Source organism: Staurois parvus, unplaced genomic scaffold (assembly GCF_062004578.1).
Source record: "Staurois parvus isolate SC_StPar_1 unplaced genomic scaffold, SC_StPar_1.0 ptg000179l, whole genome shotgun sequence".
Lineage (NCBI taxonomy): Eukaryota > Metazoa > Chordata > Amphibia > Anura > Ranidae > Staurois > Staurois parvus.
Window position 1 is genome coordinate 1,546,208 of NW_028317975.1, and position 16,085 is coordinate 1,562,292.

Sequence of the window (16,085 nt, forward strand, 5' to 3'; positions counted from 1 at the left end):
TCGCTGCACACACACACAAAGCTTGACAGGAATGTCACCAACGATAGGGCTTGGAAATTTACCAAGTTTAAGTAATACAACTGTAATACGAATCCTTCTTCGGTGTAACCGCACTGTGCCTTTGAAGCCACCACTACAGGTGGCAACTTCCTTAGCCACCCTTATCCTTGTGATTAAGCCTTGTGGAGAAACATGTTTAGGACGGTTGCTTTTCCCATGTGGAGACATCTAAGATGAAGCTGTATCACTGACAGTTGAATAAAGGGCTTGGACTGGATTTTACTGGATTTCGGCTTTCAATGTGGCAAACTTTGATACTTCATTAAAACCTATAGACCCTGAAACAATCTGTCAAGTCGTTCCTTGGCACAATTGGTAGACTGTTTCATAGCATTATCAAAAAGAGTCCGGAACAGGGGTGGACTGACAACTCATGGGGCCCCCGAGCAATAGGGGATCATGTGGCCCCTTTGTCCTTGCCCAAACTCAAAAAAGCCTATGAAAAAGGTACCAGGGGCATCTCATGGGGCCCCTTACTGACCCCGGGCCCTCGGGCAGTGCCTGAGTTTCCAAATGGTCAGTCCGCCCCTGGTCCTGAAGTATGGTGAACCTTGAACCCCTGATAAGCATTAGCTTTATTATTATTTTTACCATTACCAACAAAGTCTGGAGCCAAAGTTTTTAAAAGTATGACTCTTGACCCGAGGAGCTCCTCGCTGCACACCCACACAAATCTTGACAGGAAGGCCATCAATGATAGGGCTTGGTAATTTAACGAGTTTAAGTAATATAACTGTAATACAGTATGAATCCTTCTCCTTCGGTGTAACTGCACTGTGCCTTTGAAAAATACATTTGAAGCCACCACTCCAGGTGGCACCTTCCTTAGCCGCCTTTAGCCTTGTGATTAAGCCTTGTAGAGAAACATGTTTAGGACGGTTGATTTTCCCATGTGGAGACATCTAAGATGAAGCTGTATCACTGACAGTTGAATAAAGGGCTTGGACTGGCTTTTACTGGATTTTGGCTTTCAATGTGGCAAACTTTGATACTTCATTAAAACCTATAGACCCTGAAACAATCTGTCAAGTGGTTCCATGGCACAATTGGTGGACTGTTTCATAGCATTATCAAAAAGAGTCCTGAAGTATGGTGAACCCTGAACCCCCTGATAAGCATTAGCTTTATTATTATTTTTACCAATACCAACAAAGTCTGGAGCCAAAGTTTTTAAAAGTATGACTCTTGACCCGAGGAACTCCTCGCTGCACACACCAGGGGCGGACTGACCATTTGGAAACTCGGGCACTGCCCGAGGTCCGTGGTCAGTAGGGGGCCCCATGAGATGCCCCTGGTACCTTTTTCATAGGCTTTTTTGAGTTTGGGCAAGGACACAGGGGCCCCATGATCCCCTATTGCCCGGGGGCCCCATGACTTGTCAGTCCGCCCCTGGCACACACACACAAATCTTGACAGGAATGCCATCAACAACAGGGCTTGGTAATGTAATGAGTTTTTAGTAATATAACTGTAATATGAATCCTTCTCCTTCGGTGTAACTGCACTGTGCCTTTGAAAAATACATCTGAAGCCACCATTCCAGGTGGCACCTTCCTTTGCCGCCTTTAGCCTTGTGATTGAGCCTTGTAGAGAAACATGTTTAGGACGGTTGATTTTTCCATGTGGAGACATGTAAGATGAAGCTGTATCACTGACAGTTGAATAAAGGGCTTGGACTGTTTTTACTGGAGTTCGCCTTTCAATTGTATTCTGAAGATATGAGCAGAGATGAGCTTTTTGAAGCCAGCACTCTGGCTGTCCATGGATGGTGGGAGGCATGGGTCTGGAGAGATGCAATGGAGTGTGGATGTACTTTGCCTTTGCGAAGCAGAACCATCAAGGGCATATAACCTTATTCCAGTGAGTTCTTTTTTAAGAGGTTCTCCAGGGACTTTTTTTCAGGGAAAATAGACAATCCCAACCCAATATTGACCATAAAGGTGTTGCTGATGTTTATGTCAGGCGAGTGCAGCATTTTCATTGACCTTGTTGGTTTGCTTACATGACTGATTCTCAATGGCCTCTTTGTCTCCTCTCTAGAATCCGACGTGGCGGACTTTGATGGCAGAAGCTCGCTCCTCTACAGATTCAATCAGAAACTGATGACCACATATAAAGATGTCATCTCCCTGAAGTTCAAGAGCATGCAGAGTGATGGAGTATTATTTCATGGAGAAGGACAGCGAGGGGATTATATAACACTGGAGCTACAGAAAGGGAGATTGTCGCTCTCCATTAACCTAGGTATGCACATTTTTGTTTAAGTAAAAATTGCTGTTTTAAGCGAAGCTGTCAAGTTCTACATACACTACATCGGGTTACTGAATTTAGGACTGTGTTCACCAGTCAATGAGCATCATTTCCCTTCAAAATTTTGGTTGTTTTGAGCTTCATCATCTGATTTTGGTATTCCCCATATCTGTTTGTTCTTAATGTATAACCAAGGGAAATTTGTTTTAGGATAGATTGGAGAGGAATTAGCTATAGATGCCTTTTTTCCCCTTTTCTATAAGTGATCACATTCCCTCTGTTCTGAGCTGTATAGAGAGCCGGAGGAGGAGAAACAGCATCACACTGAGCACCATGTGATATCATGGTTTGCATGTGCAATGGCATATACAGCTTACAGGGATATGGGAAGTAGCAACCCCAAGAGGCAGCTCAACTGACCAGAGGAGTCCAATGTTGAGGAATGGCCTCGGACACCGTTCTGGCCACACCATCTGAAGTGACTAAGCCCCGGTGGGCGGGGTGAAATGCGTCAGGGTGGGGTCAGAACAGCATCTGAGGCCATTCCTCAACATTGGACTCCAGAGGCCAGTTGAGCACCGTCCATCCCTTCACTTGTTTTGGCTGACACTGGAATCATTCGGACTCACCCCACTTGCCGGTCCTTTTCGTTCCATCCATAGCTTGGAGCAGCAGCATAAGGTATACTTTTTACTACCTCAGGAGGCGATCATTCTCATTTAGATGAGAACTAAGAAAGCGATACTGAGCTATTCCAAAAGAAAAGGTATTTGTAATCAACTGAGAAAAAAAATCTGCATTTTGGCAATGGGGAGGAAGGAAACATATTTACTTTGGCTGAAAGTAATCAATGACAACCTGAAAAAGGTTCTGTCCTTTTTCTTTTTTTTTCTTTCAACTTGCCAGCTTCAGACCGCGCTTCCCATTGATGATTTACCCAAAAGTGGAGCTTTATGATTTAATGTGAGATCTACAAATACTTTTTCAATCTCTCTGACCAGGCAATGGTAATGATACACAGTGTATAAACCACAATAAAGAAGGAGTGGGTGAACCCCCAAAAAGGTGTTGGATTTCTTATTCTATTGATTTTTCAATAAAAAATGACTCTGTACTCTTGCCACCATTGGTGTGGCGTCCTCACAGCTTCCTACATATGAAGCGTTTTATTTCGGTCTGTGTCTCTGTTGCTAAAGTTTTGAAAAGATGAGGGCGCCACACCAGCTTGTATAGTTCTTTAAACAACGCGTTTCAGAGGCTCAGCACTCCCCCTTCATCAGGACTAAAAAACAAGTAATGTAGGCACCTGGATTGGAAAAGTTTTTCCAATCCAGGTGCCTACTTTATCTGGTTTTTAGCCCTGCATAGCCTTTAGCCCTGGTTCACACCGCCGCAATTTCAGGTGCGATTTGGGAATTGAAATCATACCTGAAATCGGATCTAATGAATGTGAATGTGAGTGTCTTAACATCCGCGATTTTCTGCAGTGCGATTTAAAAAGTAGTTCTTGTATTACTTTTTCTGCAGTTTGTTGCGATTTCATATATAGACTACAATAGCATTCACACTGCAAATCACAATGGAAAACGGAAGAAATCTTTGGGAAATCTTCAGAAAATGCGGTGAAATCGCAAACAAAATGTGCAATTTTAAATCGCATCCAGTGTGAACCAAGCCTTAAAGTGGTTGTAAAGGCTCAAGGTTTTTCACCTTCACGCATTCTGTGCATGAAGATAAAAACTTTCTGTGTGTAGCTTCCCTCCACTCAGCCCCATCTAATACATGGGCCTTATCACAATCCAATGATATGCACAAGAGCCTCAGCTCTCTGGGAACTCTCCCTCCTCATTGGCTGAGACAGCTGTGAGAACCATTGGCTCCCACTGCTGTCATTCACAGCCAGTGAGCCAATGAGGAGAGAGAAGGGTGGGGCCAAGCAGTGGCTCTGTGTGTAAATGGACACGCAATGCCGTGGTTCGGTAGCGTGCCTGCTTGGGTGCCCCCATAGCAAGCTGCTTGCTATAAGGGCACCCGACAGGAGGGAGGAGCCAGGAGCGCTTGCGGGGGACCATCGAAATGGAGGATTGGGGCTGCTCTGTGCAAAACCACTGCACAGAGCAGGTAAGTATGACATGTTTATATTTTTTTTTCATTGCCTTTAATATCACTTTAATGTAGCAGCCAGAGGAGGAATAAAAGGGATTACTATTGGACATCACTTAAATGACAACTCAAACTTAAATACATGTAGCGCTACCCCCTTGAGGGCCACTGGATTTTGCTGGGTCCCCCTTAAGCTCTGCACAGTCAGGCAACACGCATTTTCACACTCTTTACCAGAGTCAGTAAAACAGTCCTTGAGCTTGTTTTTGTTGTTGTTATTACGGGGTATATGGTATTATGGTGTCTAGGGGTATATGAGATGCTCAAAGAACTGTAGAACTTTGAGGACAACTTTTTAGCAAGAAAATGTACAAAAAGCAGCAACAGTCTTAGTAAGGAGCACTAAGTCCCCTTTGATGAGCCTACTTAGACTCCAGATTAAACTTTCCTCATCCACCCGGCTGTCCTGAGGATATCCCTGGGCAAGGGATTCCAAGATCTACCCTGGAGTAATTACAGGTGAGAACTAGTTGGGTATTACACCTGTCTGCCCTCTCCCTTCTGTGGCCCAGGGGGTGTGGAAGTACTCACACTGTCCTGGCCTGTAGCTTAATGGGTTGCTACTGCATTTCCGGCATTACACTGGGCTGGCTCCTTCCCTGCTGACAGGCTGTCTCTCCAGTAGACTGTAGGGCAGTGGAGATCCTTCTGTCCAGCTTGAGCCTGTAGGCCCTCCACTGGGGCCCCCTTCTAGGCTCCACACACCAGCACCTTCCTTCAATCCATCTTCCACCCGACTCCCACAACTCCCCTGCTGATCAGGCTCTCCCCCATTTAAGGGCTGTCCAAGCTACCATGCCAGGCCTCCTGCCAGGGGATTGGCCAGGTTCCCCTAAACATGCAAATCCAGGCCCCCTCCCTCCTCTGCCCCTCTCCTAGAAAGGTCCAGCAGTTTCTAGAAGGGTGGGAGGGATCAAGAAGCCGTGACTTGTGAAACCTCCCAGCATGCCCTGAGGTAACCTCACTGCCTCACTCTCAGGCTGACTCATCCTAGGCTTCTAGCAAGCCACTGACTAATAAAAAAAAACTACCTAGAGGGCGCTACATACACTTTAAATCTTATGGGAAGATATATTGTTGAAACAAATGGTCTAGTGGGAGGGTATCTTAAAATTCACTTACTGTTGACTTTCTCACCACCACTGTTGGAAGTCTATTTGCCCTGCTTTATGCAATTGTGTCTCTAATTAATTTAAAATGTGCTATTAAGAGGCTGCAACCAGCCTGAGCTGATGATTACCTTTTCTGGATTCTGTAGGTTTTTCCGTAAGCCTGGTGGGTGTTATCGCCTTAGCTTGGAAAGAGATCAAGTAGTCAGTGTGGAAAGGACAATTCCTGGGTCATGAATATTTATATGACTCTGCATATTTAGAAACACCTTTCCAGAACTCTCTTTCCCTTGGGACTCTCCCCTGGGAGGGTGCAATGTGTGAAGACTACTGTTTGATCCCAGCGTCCAGCAAGACCCTGGAAACTAACATAGAGCTGGAGCAGATGCTTGAAAGGAGCTGGACTGGTTCTTCTCCCCAGGCCTTGAACAACTGACTACCTTTCAATGGTGGGTCGTGCACGGCTTCACACAGGTTCGACATTTTCTTTCCTCATGAACGTTCCCCTCATGGTCCTCTATTCAGGAAACCTACCAGGCTCTGTGGTCTGAATTTTACCGCTATATCCAGCTTCACTACTGGATATCCTCGCTAAGACGCAATTCTATGTTTCCATATAGGTGCACAGCCTTTGAACACCTTTGCCGGACGTCTCCAGGTGCCCCGGGCACTATCACTCTTCTATATTCCTCATTGAATTATGTAGCTTCTTCCTCTTTGTCTTACATTTCCAGCTGGGAGAGGAACCTGGGAGCTTCTGTAGACTCAGCGGACTGGATTAAAGCATGGTCAATTATTTCTCCTTGTTCATTCAATACATCCACAATGGAGGCTGTTTACAAGGTCCTTTTGTGATGGTATTGGGTTCCCGCCCACATTGCAAGTGCTAATCCCAACTTTGTTGACAGATGTTTCTGCAGCTGTGATATGCGAGGTGATATGCTTCATACCTGGTGGTCATGCCCACGTCTCAAATGGTTTTGGTCCAGAGTATTTGGCCTTTTATATGCTGTCTTTCATATTCCCATCCCAAAGGATGCAAAATCAGTCTTGCTATTTTGCCTGAGTGTGGGGTTGTATGACCACCAATAGAAGATAGCTACTTACGTATTTATAGCCGCCAAACGGGTCACCGCCAAAGCATGGAGGTCACCCTCTGTCCCTTTCTGTAAGGTTAAGCTTACCCTGACTACCTTGATGTTGCATGAAAAGATGGCCAGTATTGTATGTGATTCACATGCTAAATTTCTGAAAGTTTGGCGTCCTTGGTGGACTTACGAGTTCCCTACCCTATACCCCTTGGGCTTGGGGGCTCCTTAAATTTCCATTGGGACCCAGGCCTGCAGAAGGCTACTCCTTTCCTCCTTCTGTATGTTTTTGGTTTTGCTTCTTCTCCTCTTCTGTTTTTTTCTTTTTTCCATTTTAATTTAGAATTGGTTTGGTTGGGGGCTCCTTAAATTTCCATTGGGACCCAGGCCTGCAGGAGGCTCCTCCTTTCCTCCTTCTGTATGTTTTTGGTTTTGCTTCTTCTCCTATTCTGTTTTTTTCTTTTTTTCCATTCGGTTTTCCTTCTCTGACATTCCTTTTTCTTTAAGTGAAACGTTAGACTGATGCCATTGTTACCTACCGTGTGTCCTCCCAGGACTTGCTTCTGTGACATTGAAGCTATACTGTGACCTCGATCATGGGACTGCATTATACTGATCTGTAATGATCTAAAAATGTTATGGATACCGCCTGTTATTTGTTCACCCATTGACCTGTAACCCCTGCGCGGGCAAACATTTGTTTTGTATTGATCTGCGTTTCAATAAAAATATTGACACAGAAAGGAGCTGGGCTGGATAAGGAAACTCTTGTGTGAAGAGGATAATAAAGTTAAAGAGCATATGTGGAGGGTTAATCTGGGGTTAATATCCCCTCTGGAGTTACCATCCCTATATGTAGAAAAAGATGTTTAGTGAGCGCTACCTTAAAAAGTGAAAATGTGTATAAATATGTATACACAACAAAGTTAACAAGCAGCTGATACACCGAAAAGGTAACCAAAAGAAAATCTCCAATAATACATGTATATCCAGATAGAGTGGTGCAGCGCTAAATAATAATACACGATAAAAACACACAATATGCTAGTGCAAACTTATACACGTGCGTGATGTCACTCTGATGGTGATCAATAAATATCAAAAAGTTCAATATAATGGTGCGGATCATGGAGAGATCCTAATTCCAGGTGAGTGGACGTCCTGATCCAAGGTGTGATAATAGGTGCAAACCACACAAATAGGTGAAAAACGCACTCACCAGATGTGCGTTTAAAATACGCAATATATGATCCTGCGTCACCAGGCCATAGATCGGTCATCAAATCTCGGATCGGGTTACCTACAGATCACCTTCCCGGTTCCACAGAGGCAAGGTCACCAGAAATTAAATTTCAATATTTTAATACTTCTTAGGTGTTCAGGAGAGCTCAGGGATAGAATGTCAGAGTAATATGAATCCCTTTGCTCCAACAAGCCCCAGCCTCCTACCTGAAAAGGAATAAAAGCAGAAGCAATTCAGCAGAAACAGAAAAGTGAAGGCAAGAAAAGAACAAACGATCTATTTCTGGTGACCTTGCCTCTGTGGAACCGGGAAGGTGATCTGTGGGTAACCCGATCCGAGATTTGATGACCGATCTATGGCCTGGTGACGCAGGATCATATATTGCGTATTTTAAACGCACATCTGGTGAGTGCGTTTTTCACCTATTTGTGTGGTTTGCACTTATTATCACACCTTGGATCAGGACGTCCACTCACCTGGAATTAGGATCTCTCCATGATCCGCACCATTATATTGAACTTTTTAATATTTATTGATCACCATCAGAGTGACATCACGCACGTGTATAAGTTTGCACTAGCATATTGTGTGTTTTTATCGTGTATTATTATTTAGCGCTGCACCACTCTATCTGGATGTACATACCATCCCTATATATTGAATATGAACGCAGTATTTAAGATTTCGGACTGGAAATGTACCTCCTTAATACCCAAGAGAATATCAATTCATAAAAACAGTATTTTATTATTATCATGTACATATATCACACAACAGACATTATAAAAGAATTTTAAAATGAATAGTATAGCTTGAAATGTAACCATATATTTGTACATAAGATCCTAATTTAGAATGGTTGAAGCGTTTCGCGGAAGAGCTTCTTCCTCAGGGCCTTGGATCTTGTTATACACAAACTAGGATAAAACATATGTGGTTAATGCAATCATATGATAATCATAATATTATAAACAATGATATACAATAATTTTAAAATATGGACATAGTTAGTGTCGTTAAACCCAATTAGAAATGACCAATTCTAAGGCAAACTCAAGAGGAAAAAAAAAGAGGTATAAAATAATTGATATAATAACATACCAATATGTATATATATATATATATATATTACCTTGTGTTGACATGTGCGACAATGTGTGTGTCTGACGACAGGTGCCTGCTGGGTCCGTGGGGAGGGACTCAATCATGGAACAGCACTGTTTCAACAATCCTTTCCGGAGCCTACTATATGATAGATGGAAGACAGTAATGAGATGTTCACCATATGTATCAAAGAAGAACTGATAATGATACAAAGCTACAGTCTTCAAGAGCAGAAATAAATGTCACTAACAACACGTCTCCATTGTATTACTGAATCTGACACCAGCCATGTATTCCCTCCAGGGACTGAATATCATCCACATATGTGAATCTAAGCAAACATAGACAACAAAAAAGAAAAAAGAGTTTTAATCAAGAGGAGTTTGGATTTTTGATTAGAAATCCTCTTTTTTCTTTTTTGTTGTACTCAGCCCCCTGAGTCAATACTTTGTAGAACCACCTACAGCTGCAAATCTTTTTGGGGATGTCTCTACCGGCTTTGCACATCTATAGAGGGACATTTCTGCCCATTCTTCTTTGCAGAATCGCTCAAGCTCTGTCAGATTGGATAGAGAGCGTCTGGGAACAGCAATTTTCAAGTCTGGTCACAGATTCTCCATTGGATTTAGGTCTGGACTGTGACTGGGCCATTCTAACACATGAAGATGCTTTGATCTAAACCATTCCATTGTAGCTCTGGCTGGATGTTTTGGGTCGTTGTCCTGCTGGAAGGGGAACCTCCGCCCCGGTCTCAAGCCTTTTGCAGACTCTAACAGGTTTTCTTCTAAGATTTCCCTGTATGTGGCTCCATCCATCTTCCCATCAACTCTGACCAGCTTCCCTGTCCCTGTGAAGAAAAGCATCCCCACAACATGATGCCGCCACCACCATGTTTCACGGTGGGGATGGTGTGATCAGGGTGATGTGTAGTGTTAGTTTTTCTGACGCACATAGCGTTTTGCTTTTAGGTCATCTAAACTCTCCTCTGACCAGAGCCCCTTCTTCCACATGTTTGCTGTGTCCCCCACATGGTTTCTTACAAACTGCAAATGAGACTTCTTATGGCTTTCTTTCAACAATGGTTTTCTTCTTTCCACTCTTCCATAAAGGCCAGATTTGTGGAGTGCACGACTAATAGTTATCCTGAGGACAGATTCTCCCACCTGAGCTGTGGATCTCTGCAGCTCCTCCAGAGTTCCCATGGGCCTCTTGGTTGTTTGTCTGATGAATGCTCTCCTTGCCCGGCCTGTCAATTTAGGTGGACGGCCAGGAAGGTTTGCAGTTGTGCTATACTCTTCCCATTTTGGGATGATGGATTGAACAGTGCTCAGTGAGATGTTCAGAGCTTGGGATATTTTTTTATAACCTAACCCTGTTTTAAACTTCTCCACAACTTTATCCCTGACCTGTCTGGTGTGTTCCTTAGCCTTCATGATGCTGTTTTGTTCACTAATGTTCTCTAACAAACCTCTGAGGGCTTCACAGAACAGCTGTATTTATACTGAGATTAAATTACACACAGGGGGACTCTATTTACTCCAAAGACATGCTGGTAGGTGAATTGGCTCCTGTCTAAAATTGTCCCTAGTATGTGTATGTATGAATGTGAGTTAGGGACCTTAGATTGTACACCCCTTGAGGGTTAGGGACTGATGTGAATGTACAATATATATGTAAAGCGCTGCGTAAATTGACGGCGCTATATAAGTACCTGAAATAAATAATAATAAATACATAATATTTACTAATTAGGGGACTTCTGAAGGCAATTGGTTCCACTAGATTTTAGTTAGGAGTATCAGAGTAAAGGGGGCTGAGTACAAATGCACGCCACACTGTTCACTTATTTATTTGTAAAAAAATTAGAAAACCATTTATCATTTTCCTTCCACTTCACAATTATGTACCACTTTGTGTTGGTCTATCACATCAAATCCCAATAAAATACATTTATATGTTTGGTTGTAACATGACAAAGTATGAAACATTTCAAGGGGTATGAATACTTTTTCAAGGCACTTAAAATGTTACTTATCAATGGGAAACCTGAGCCTGGGACGATGAACACTACCACCTTGATAACACATTAGAGTTGTCCCTTCGTGTCATAGGCCCACATATATCAAAGTCTTCCCAATTTATCAGGGGCCCCTAGCACTACAGAGTCCCCCATAATAGAGTCAGAGTCCCATCACCACATCAGAGTTTCCCCCATCGCATCAGAGTCCCCCATCACCACAGAGTCCTCTCAATCATCTCTGATCTAGGGTTAACTAGGTCTAATGGTTTTGGCATCCCAGAAGAACCCAAATGGCACCCCAAGGTGTTACGGCACCCTGGTTTATAAACACTGATTTGAATATCTGTCTTCCTACTTGTGTTTTTGCGTATTCTGCAATCCATAGACCAGGGGTGCTCAACATTTTGAAAAGCACAGGCCACTTAAGTGATTTGGTAACCGGTGGAGGACCACCATGAAATGATCTGGCACGGTTCACATTTCTATGTGTTAGGAAGGAAAGAGAAGAGCGGGGAGCCAACCAAAATAGTGGCTTATGTATGACAGCCAGGATTATGGAGGACCAGCAATTATTCAGTAGAGTGGTGTGCACCCAAAGGACAAATTGCGGTTTCCATAATTATGACATGTTTTAGGGTGTGGCCTCCTTTTTCAAGCATTCCTTCCCTCCTAACACCCAGAAACAGGGAGAGGAGCTTTTTGCCAAGTGAATTACATCTAGTGGCCACCATGCAGGGGTTCTGAAGGTGGATTCTCACAGTCGTGTGATGAGCTTGGTGTCCTTCCAGGAGCATGTGAGTGAATTATGTCATATTAAAGAAGTTTATGATACTAGGGTATGCGCTTCCCTGGTCTGTTTTTTCTTCCACTTTTCATTACTTGTCATATCAGGTTGGAGGTTGCAGGCCACATAGGTCGACTCCATGGGCCACGGGTTGAGCATGCCTGCCCTAGACCCTTTCTCCCATATTTCAGTGCTGCAATAAATAGTAAAAACACGCTACAGAGTGGAGCCTGATTTTTCTTTTGCCAGAAGAGTAGTTTGTGTGCATCTTGGTCCATATGTGGGCCGGCTGACACAAGACAGGTTGGAGGACCCAATAATTTTCCAGGGAGCAATCGCTACAAAATTAACCCCATCACGCCGGCGCCTCTTCAAGAGTTTCAGAAGCCGGGAGGCGGGGCGGGGTTTAGGGTCATGTGACCACTGTGACGGCGCCGTCATGGCGGTCACATGATTGGGAAAGGTCCCGATCGAAAGAGGAGAGGAAATTGGGATCTTTCCATGAGTACATGTGTGCTGGGAACACGCTGGGCGCAAGTTCTCGGCACATATGTCCTTTTTTAATAGAACGCAAATGTGCGGCTGCTCCGCGTCTAGGCCCAGACGTCGGGAGGCCGCACATTTGCGTTCGGCCGGCGTGAAGAGGTTAAACAATGAAAATCATTTATGATCTTGGTCACTCCTTCTTGCCTTTGTACAAGGCCAACAGAGAAACATTGGCTACTTTGACAACCTTGAATCACACACCAGAAATGTCATCAACGGCATGACCAGCATGACCAAATCCAGCAACCAACACTTCATCGTTTTCCTCAATAGAGTTCAGACAACCGTCGTTTGGTACGAAAGCTGTAATTTTCTTGCTGTTCTTGATCAATTGCACTCTGACGCATTTCCTGATGGCAGAGTTTGGCTGCTTAGCCTCAACACCGATTTTTTCCAGGACAATTCCTTTAGCATGGGAAGCACCTCCAAGAAGGTTAGCCTTTAGGGCAGTCCCCAAGTGGGCCTTCTTCTTCTCCGTCGTGGTTACGGAGCTTTCTTGCTGTACGAAGACCACGGCACTTGCCCATCCTGCCTGTCCCAGGGCCGATTGCAGGGCAAAAGCACCCACTAAACTGAAATCTGCAGCTGTCAATAAAATAGTAGCTGGTGATCCTGCCATGGAGGTCCAGGCATTACAGTGCTGTTGGTCTCCTCCCGAAATATAGAATTTTTGCTTTGGTCAAAATCAGTTTTGGTGAAATAACTGTGCTCGTCTCTTCTCTTCAGTGGAATTGTCCTTAGACCTGAGATGATCAGCTGGGATGTACAAAGTCAAATGGCTTTTTGGGAACTCGCCACATCTAAGTTTCGGTACAGCTGCGTAGTTCCGAAGAGCAGTGTGAGGGTTAAGCAGACTGATGAAGTAATCTCTCCTTATCCCAAATTACCTTCTGAATTTGAAACAGAAGCCAGCTCTGGGAATTGGCGTGAACGGTGAGAGACTCCTGCGGAAGTGCATTCGTAGAGCCGATGTTCAATGACTGAAATGTCACCAGTAATTAGCTCGTACATCGGCTGAGGTCCCAGCAGAAATACATCTGTTACATCCACACTTTGCAGATTTTCTGTGATAAACGGAGAACCTTTAAATGTCAGAAATCTCCCATCAAAATTTAGTTACAGAAGAAAAGCTGAGCGATTTTCCTTCCTGCATGCAGACTCCCTCAACGTAGGATAACATGTAATGTGCAGTAAAGAAAAGCCTGAAATAAACTAGGAAATCTGATATGAATATCCAGGCCGGAATATGTCTAAGGGTTGTTATAATGAGCAAGTCTAGACCTCCATAACCAGTGTCATGTGTCTTCATTACATGCTCAGGCTCTGCTTCCTACTGTGTCTTCACCTTAATTGCTGAATGATTGTTCAGGATCAGTGTAGGGCTGTATTTACTATAATTGCACTCATGGGCCAGTATCTAGAGCAGCAGGGTGTAGGCAGGTGCCTACAAGGTAGGTTCATTAGACTGGGCTGCCCAGGTGGGAAAAGGTTAGCACTGGGTCAATTGGTTTCCAGGGCTTTTTCTGGCCTGCCCTCCATCTGGTGTTACATTTAAATATTGGAAGGCTCGCTCCAGGGGTGCCCACGGGAAGGAGTATGGGAACAAGCTAAAAGGTCCACGTAGGAAGATGTGACCTATGGCAACCAGGAAGCACCTGTCCAAAGAACCCACAGCAATGGGCTCTACCATTTATGGACTAGCACTTGTACAGGGATGCCTGGGAAGGTAGCTAGGAAGACTGTCCCCCAGAAATGGGCTCTACCATTTATGGACTAGCACCTGTACAGGTATGCCTGGGAAGCTAGCTAGGAGGATTGTCCCCCAGAAATGGGCTCTACCATTTATGGACTAGCACCTGTACAGGTATGCCTGGGAAGCTAGCTAGGAAGACTGTCCCCCAGCAATGGGCTCTATCATTTATGGACTAGCACCTGTACAGGTATGCCTGGGAAGCTAGCTAGGAAGACTGTCCCCCAGCAATGGGCTCTATCATTTATGGACTAGCACTTGTACAGGTATGCCTGGGAAGCTAGCTAGGAGGACTGTCCCCCAGCAATGGGCTCTACCATTTATGGACTAGCACTTGTACAGGGATGCCTGGGAAACTAGCTATGAAGACTGTCCCCCAGAAACGGGCTCTACCATTTATGGACTAGCACCTGTACAGGTATGCCTGGGAAGCTAGCTAGGAGGATTGTCCCCCAGAAACGGGCTCTACCATTTATGGACTAGCACCTGTACAGGTATGCCTGCGAAGCTAGCTAGGAAGACTGTCCCCCATCAATGGGCTCTATCATTTATGGACTAGCACCTGTACAGGTATGCCTGGGAAGCTAGCTAGGAGGACTGTCCCCCAGCAATGGGCTCTACCATTTATGGATTAGCACCTGTACAGGTATGCCTGGGAAGCTAGCTAGGAGGACTGTCCCCCAGCAATGGGCTCTATCATTTATGGCCAACACCTGTACAGGTATAAATAAAATAGTGCAGTGCTAAAATAATTATTCAGATGAAAGGGAGGTAAAATAAACAATAAATAATGAAATTCGATGTAAATAAACAATATATGTGAGCGCACTTAAAAAATTCAAATGGAGACTAGTTAGCAGCTTGGCACTAAGGTAATTAGATAAAACCTTTAAATGAACATAAAGTATATAAGTGCAGTGCTCACAATTGATAAAATATGCGCAAAGATCATATAAATAAATAAATATGACATATACAGTCAGGTCCATAAATATTGGGACATCGACACAATTCTAACATTTTTGGCTCTGTACACCACCACAATGGATTTGAACTGAAACGAACAAGATGTGCTTTAACTGCAGACTGTCAGCTTTAATTTGAGGGTATTTACATCCAAATCAGGTGAACGGTGTAGGAATTACAACAGTTTGCATATGTACCTCCCACTTGTTAAGGGACCAAAAGTAATGGGACAGAATAATAATCATAGATCAAACTTTCACTTTTTAATACTTGGTTGCAAATCCTTTGCAGTCAATTACAGCCTGAAGTGTGGAACGCATAGACATCACCAGACGCTGGGTTTCATCCCTGGTGATGCTCTGCCAGGCCTCTACTGCAACTGTCTTCAGTTCCTGCTTGTTCTTGGGGCATTTTTCCTTCAGTTTTATCTTCAGCAAGTGAAATGCTCAATCGGATTCAGGTCAGGTGATTGACTTGGCCATTGCAGAACATTCCACTTCTTTCCCTTAAAAACTCTTTGGTGTCTTTTGCAGTCTGCTTTGGGTCATTGTCCATCTGCACTGTGAAGCGTCCAATGAGTTCTGAAGCATTTGGCTGAATATGAGCAGATAATATTCCCGAAACACTTCAGAATTCATCCGGCTGCTTCTGTCAACAGTCACATCATCAATAAATACAAGAGAACCAGTTCCATTGGCAGCCATACAGTCATGGCCGAAATTGTTGGCACCCTTGATATTTTTCCTGAAAATCAAGTATTTCACACAAAAAAGGTATTGCATTAACACATGTTTTGCTATACACATGTTTATTCCCTTTGTATGTATTGGAACAAATATAAAACAGAGGCAGAAAAGCAAATATGACATAATGTCACACAAAACCCCAAAAATGGGCTGGACAAAAGTATTGGCACCCTTAACTTAATATTTGGTTGCACACCCTTTGGAAAACATAACTGAAATCAGTCGCTTCCTATAACCATCAATAAGCTTCTGACAC

General features: G+C 43.9%; 1 protein-coding gene and 1 pseudogene across 1 annotated transcript in view; one reads left to right on the plus strand and one right to left on the minus strand.

Moving 5' to 3' along the window:
* The window catches only part of LOC149462245 (contactin-associated protein-like 5), a 689,962-nt gene that overhangs the window by 273,891 nt on the left and 399,986 nt on the right, over positions 1–16,085 (plus strand). Inside the window, exon 5 of the mRNA XM_089677184.1 lies at positions 2,101–2,304. Within this exon, the coding sequence (XP_089533310.1) occupies positions 2,101–2,304 (204 nt within the window). The remainder of the gene's footprint in view (positions 1–2,100; positions 2,305–16,085) is intronic.
* On the minus strand, positions 12,486–12,905 carry LOC149462246 (small ribosomal subunit protein uS12 pseudogene; annotated as a pseudogene).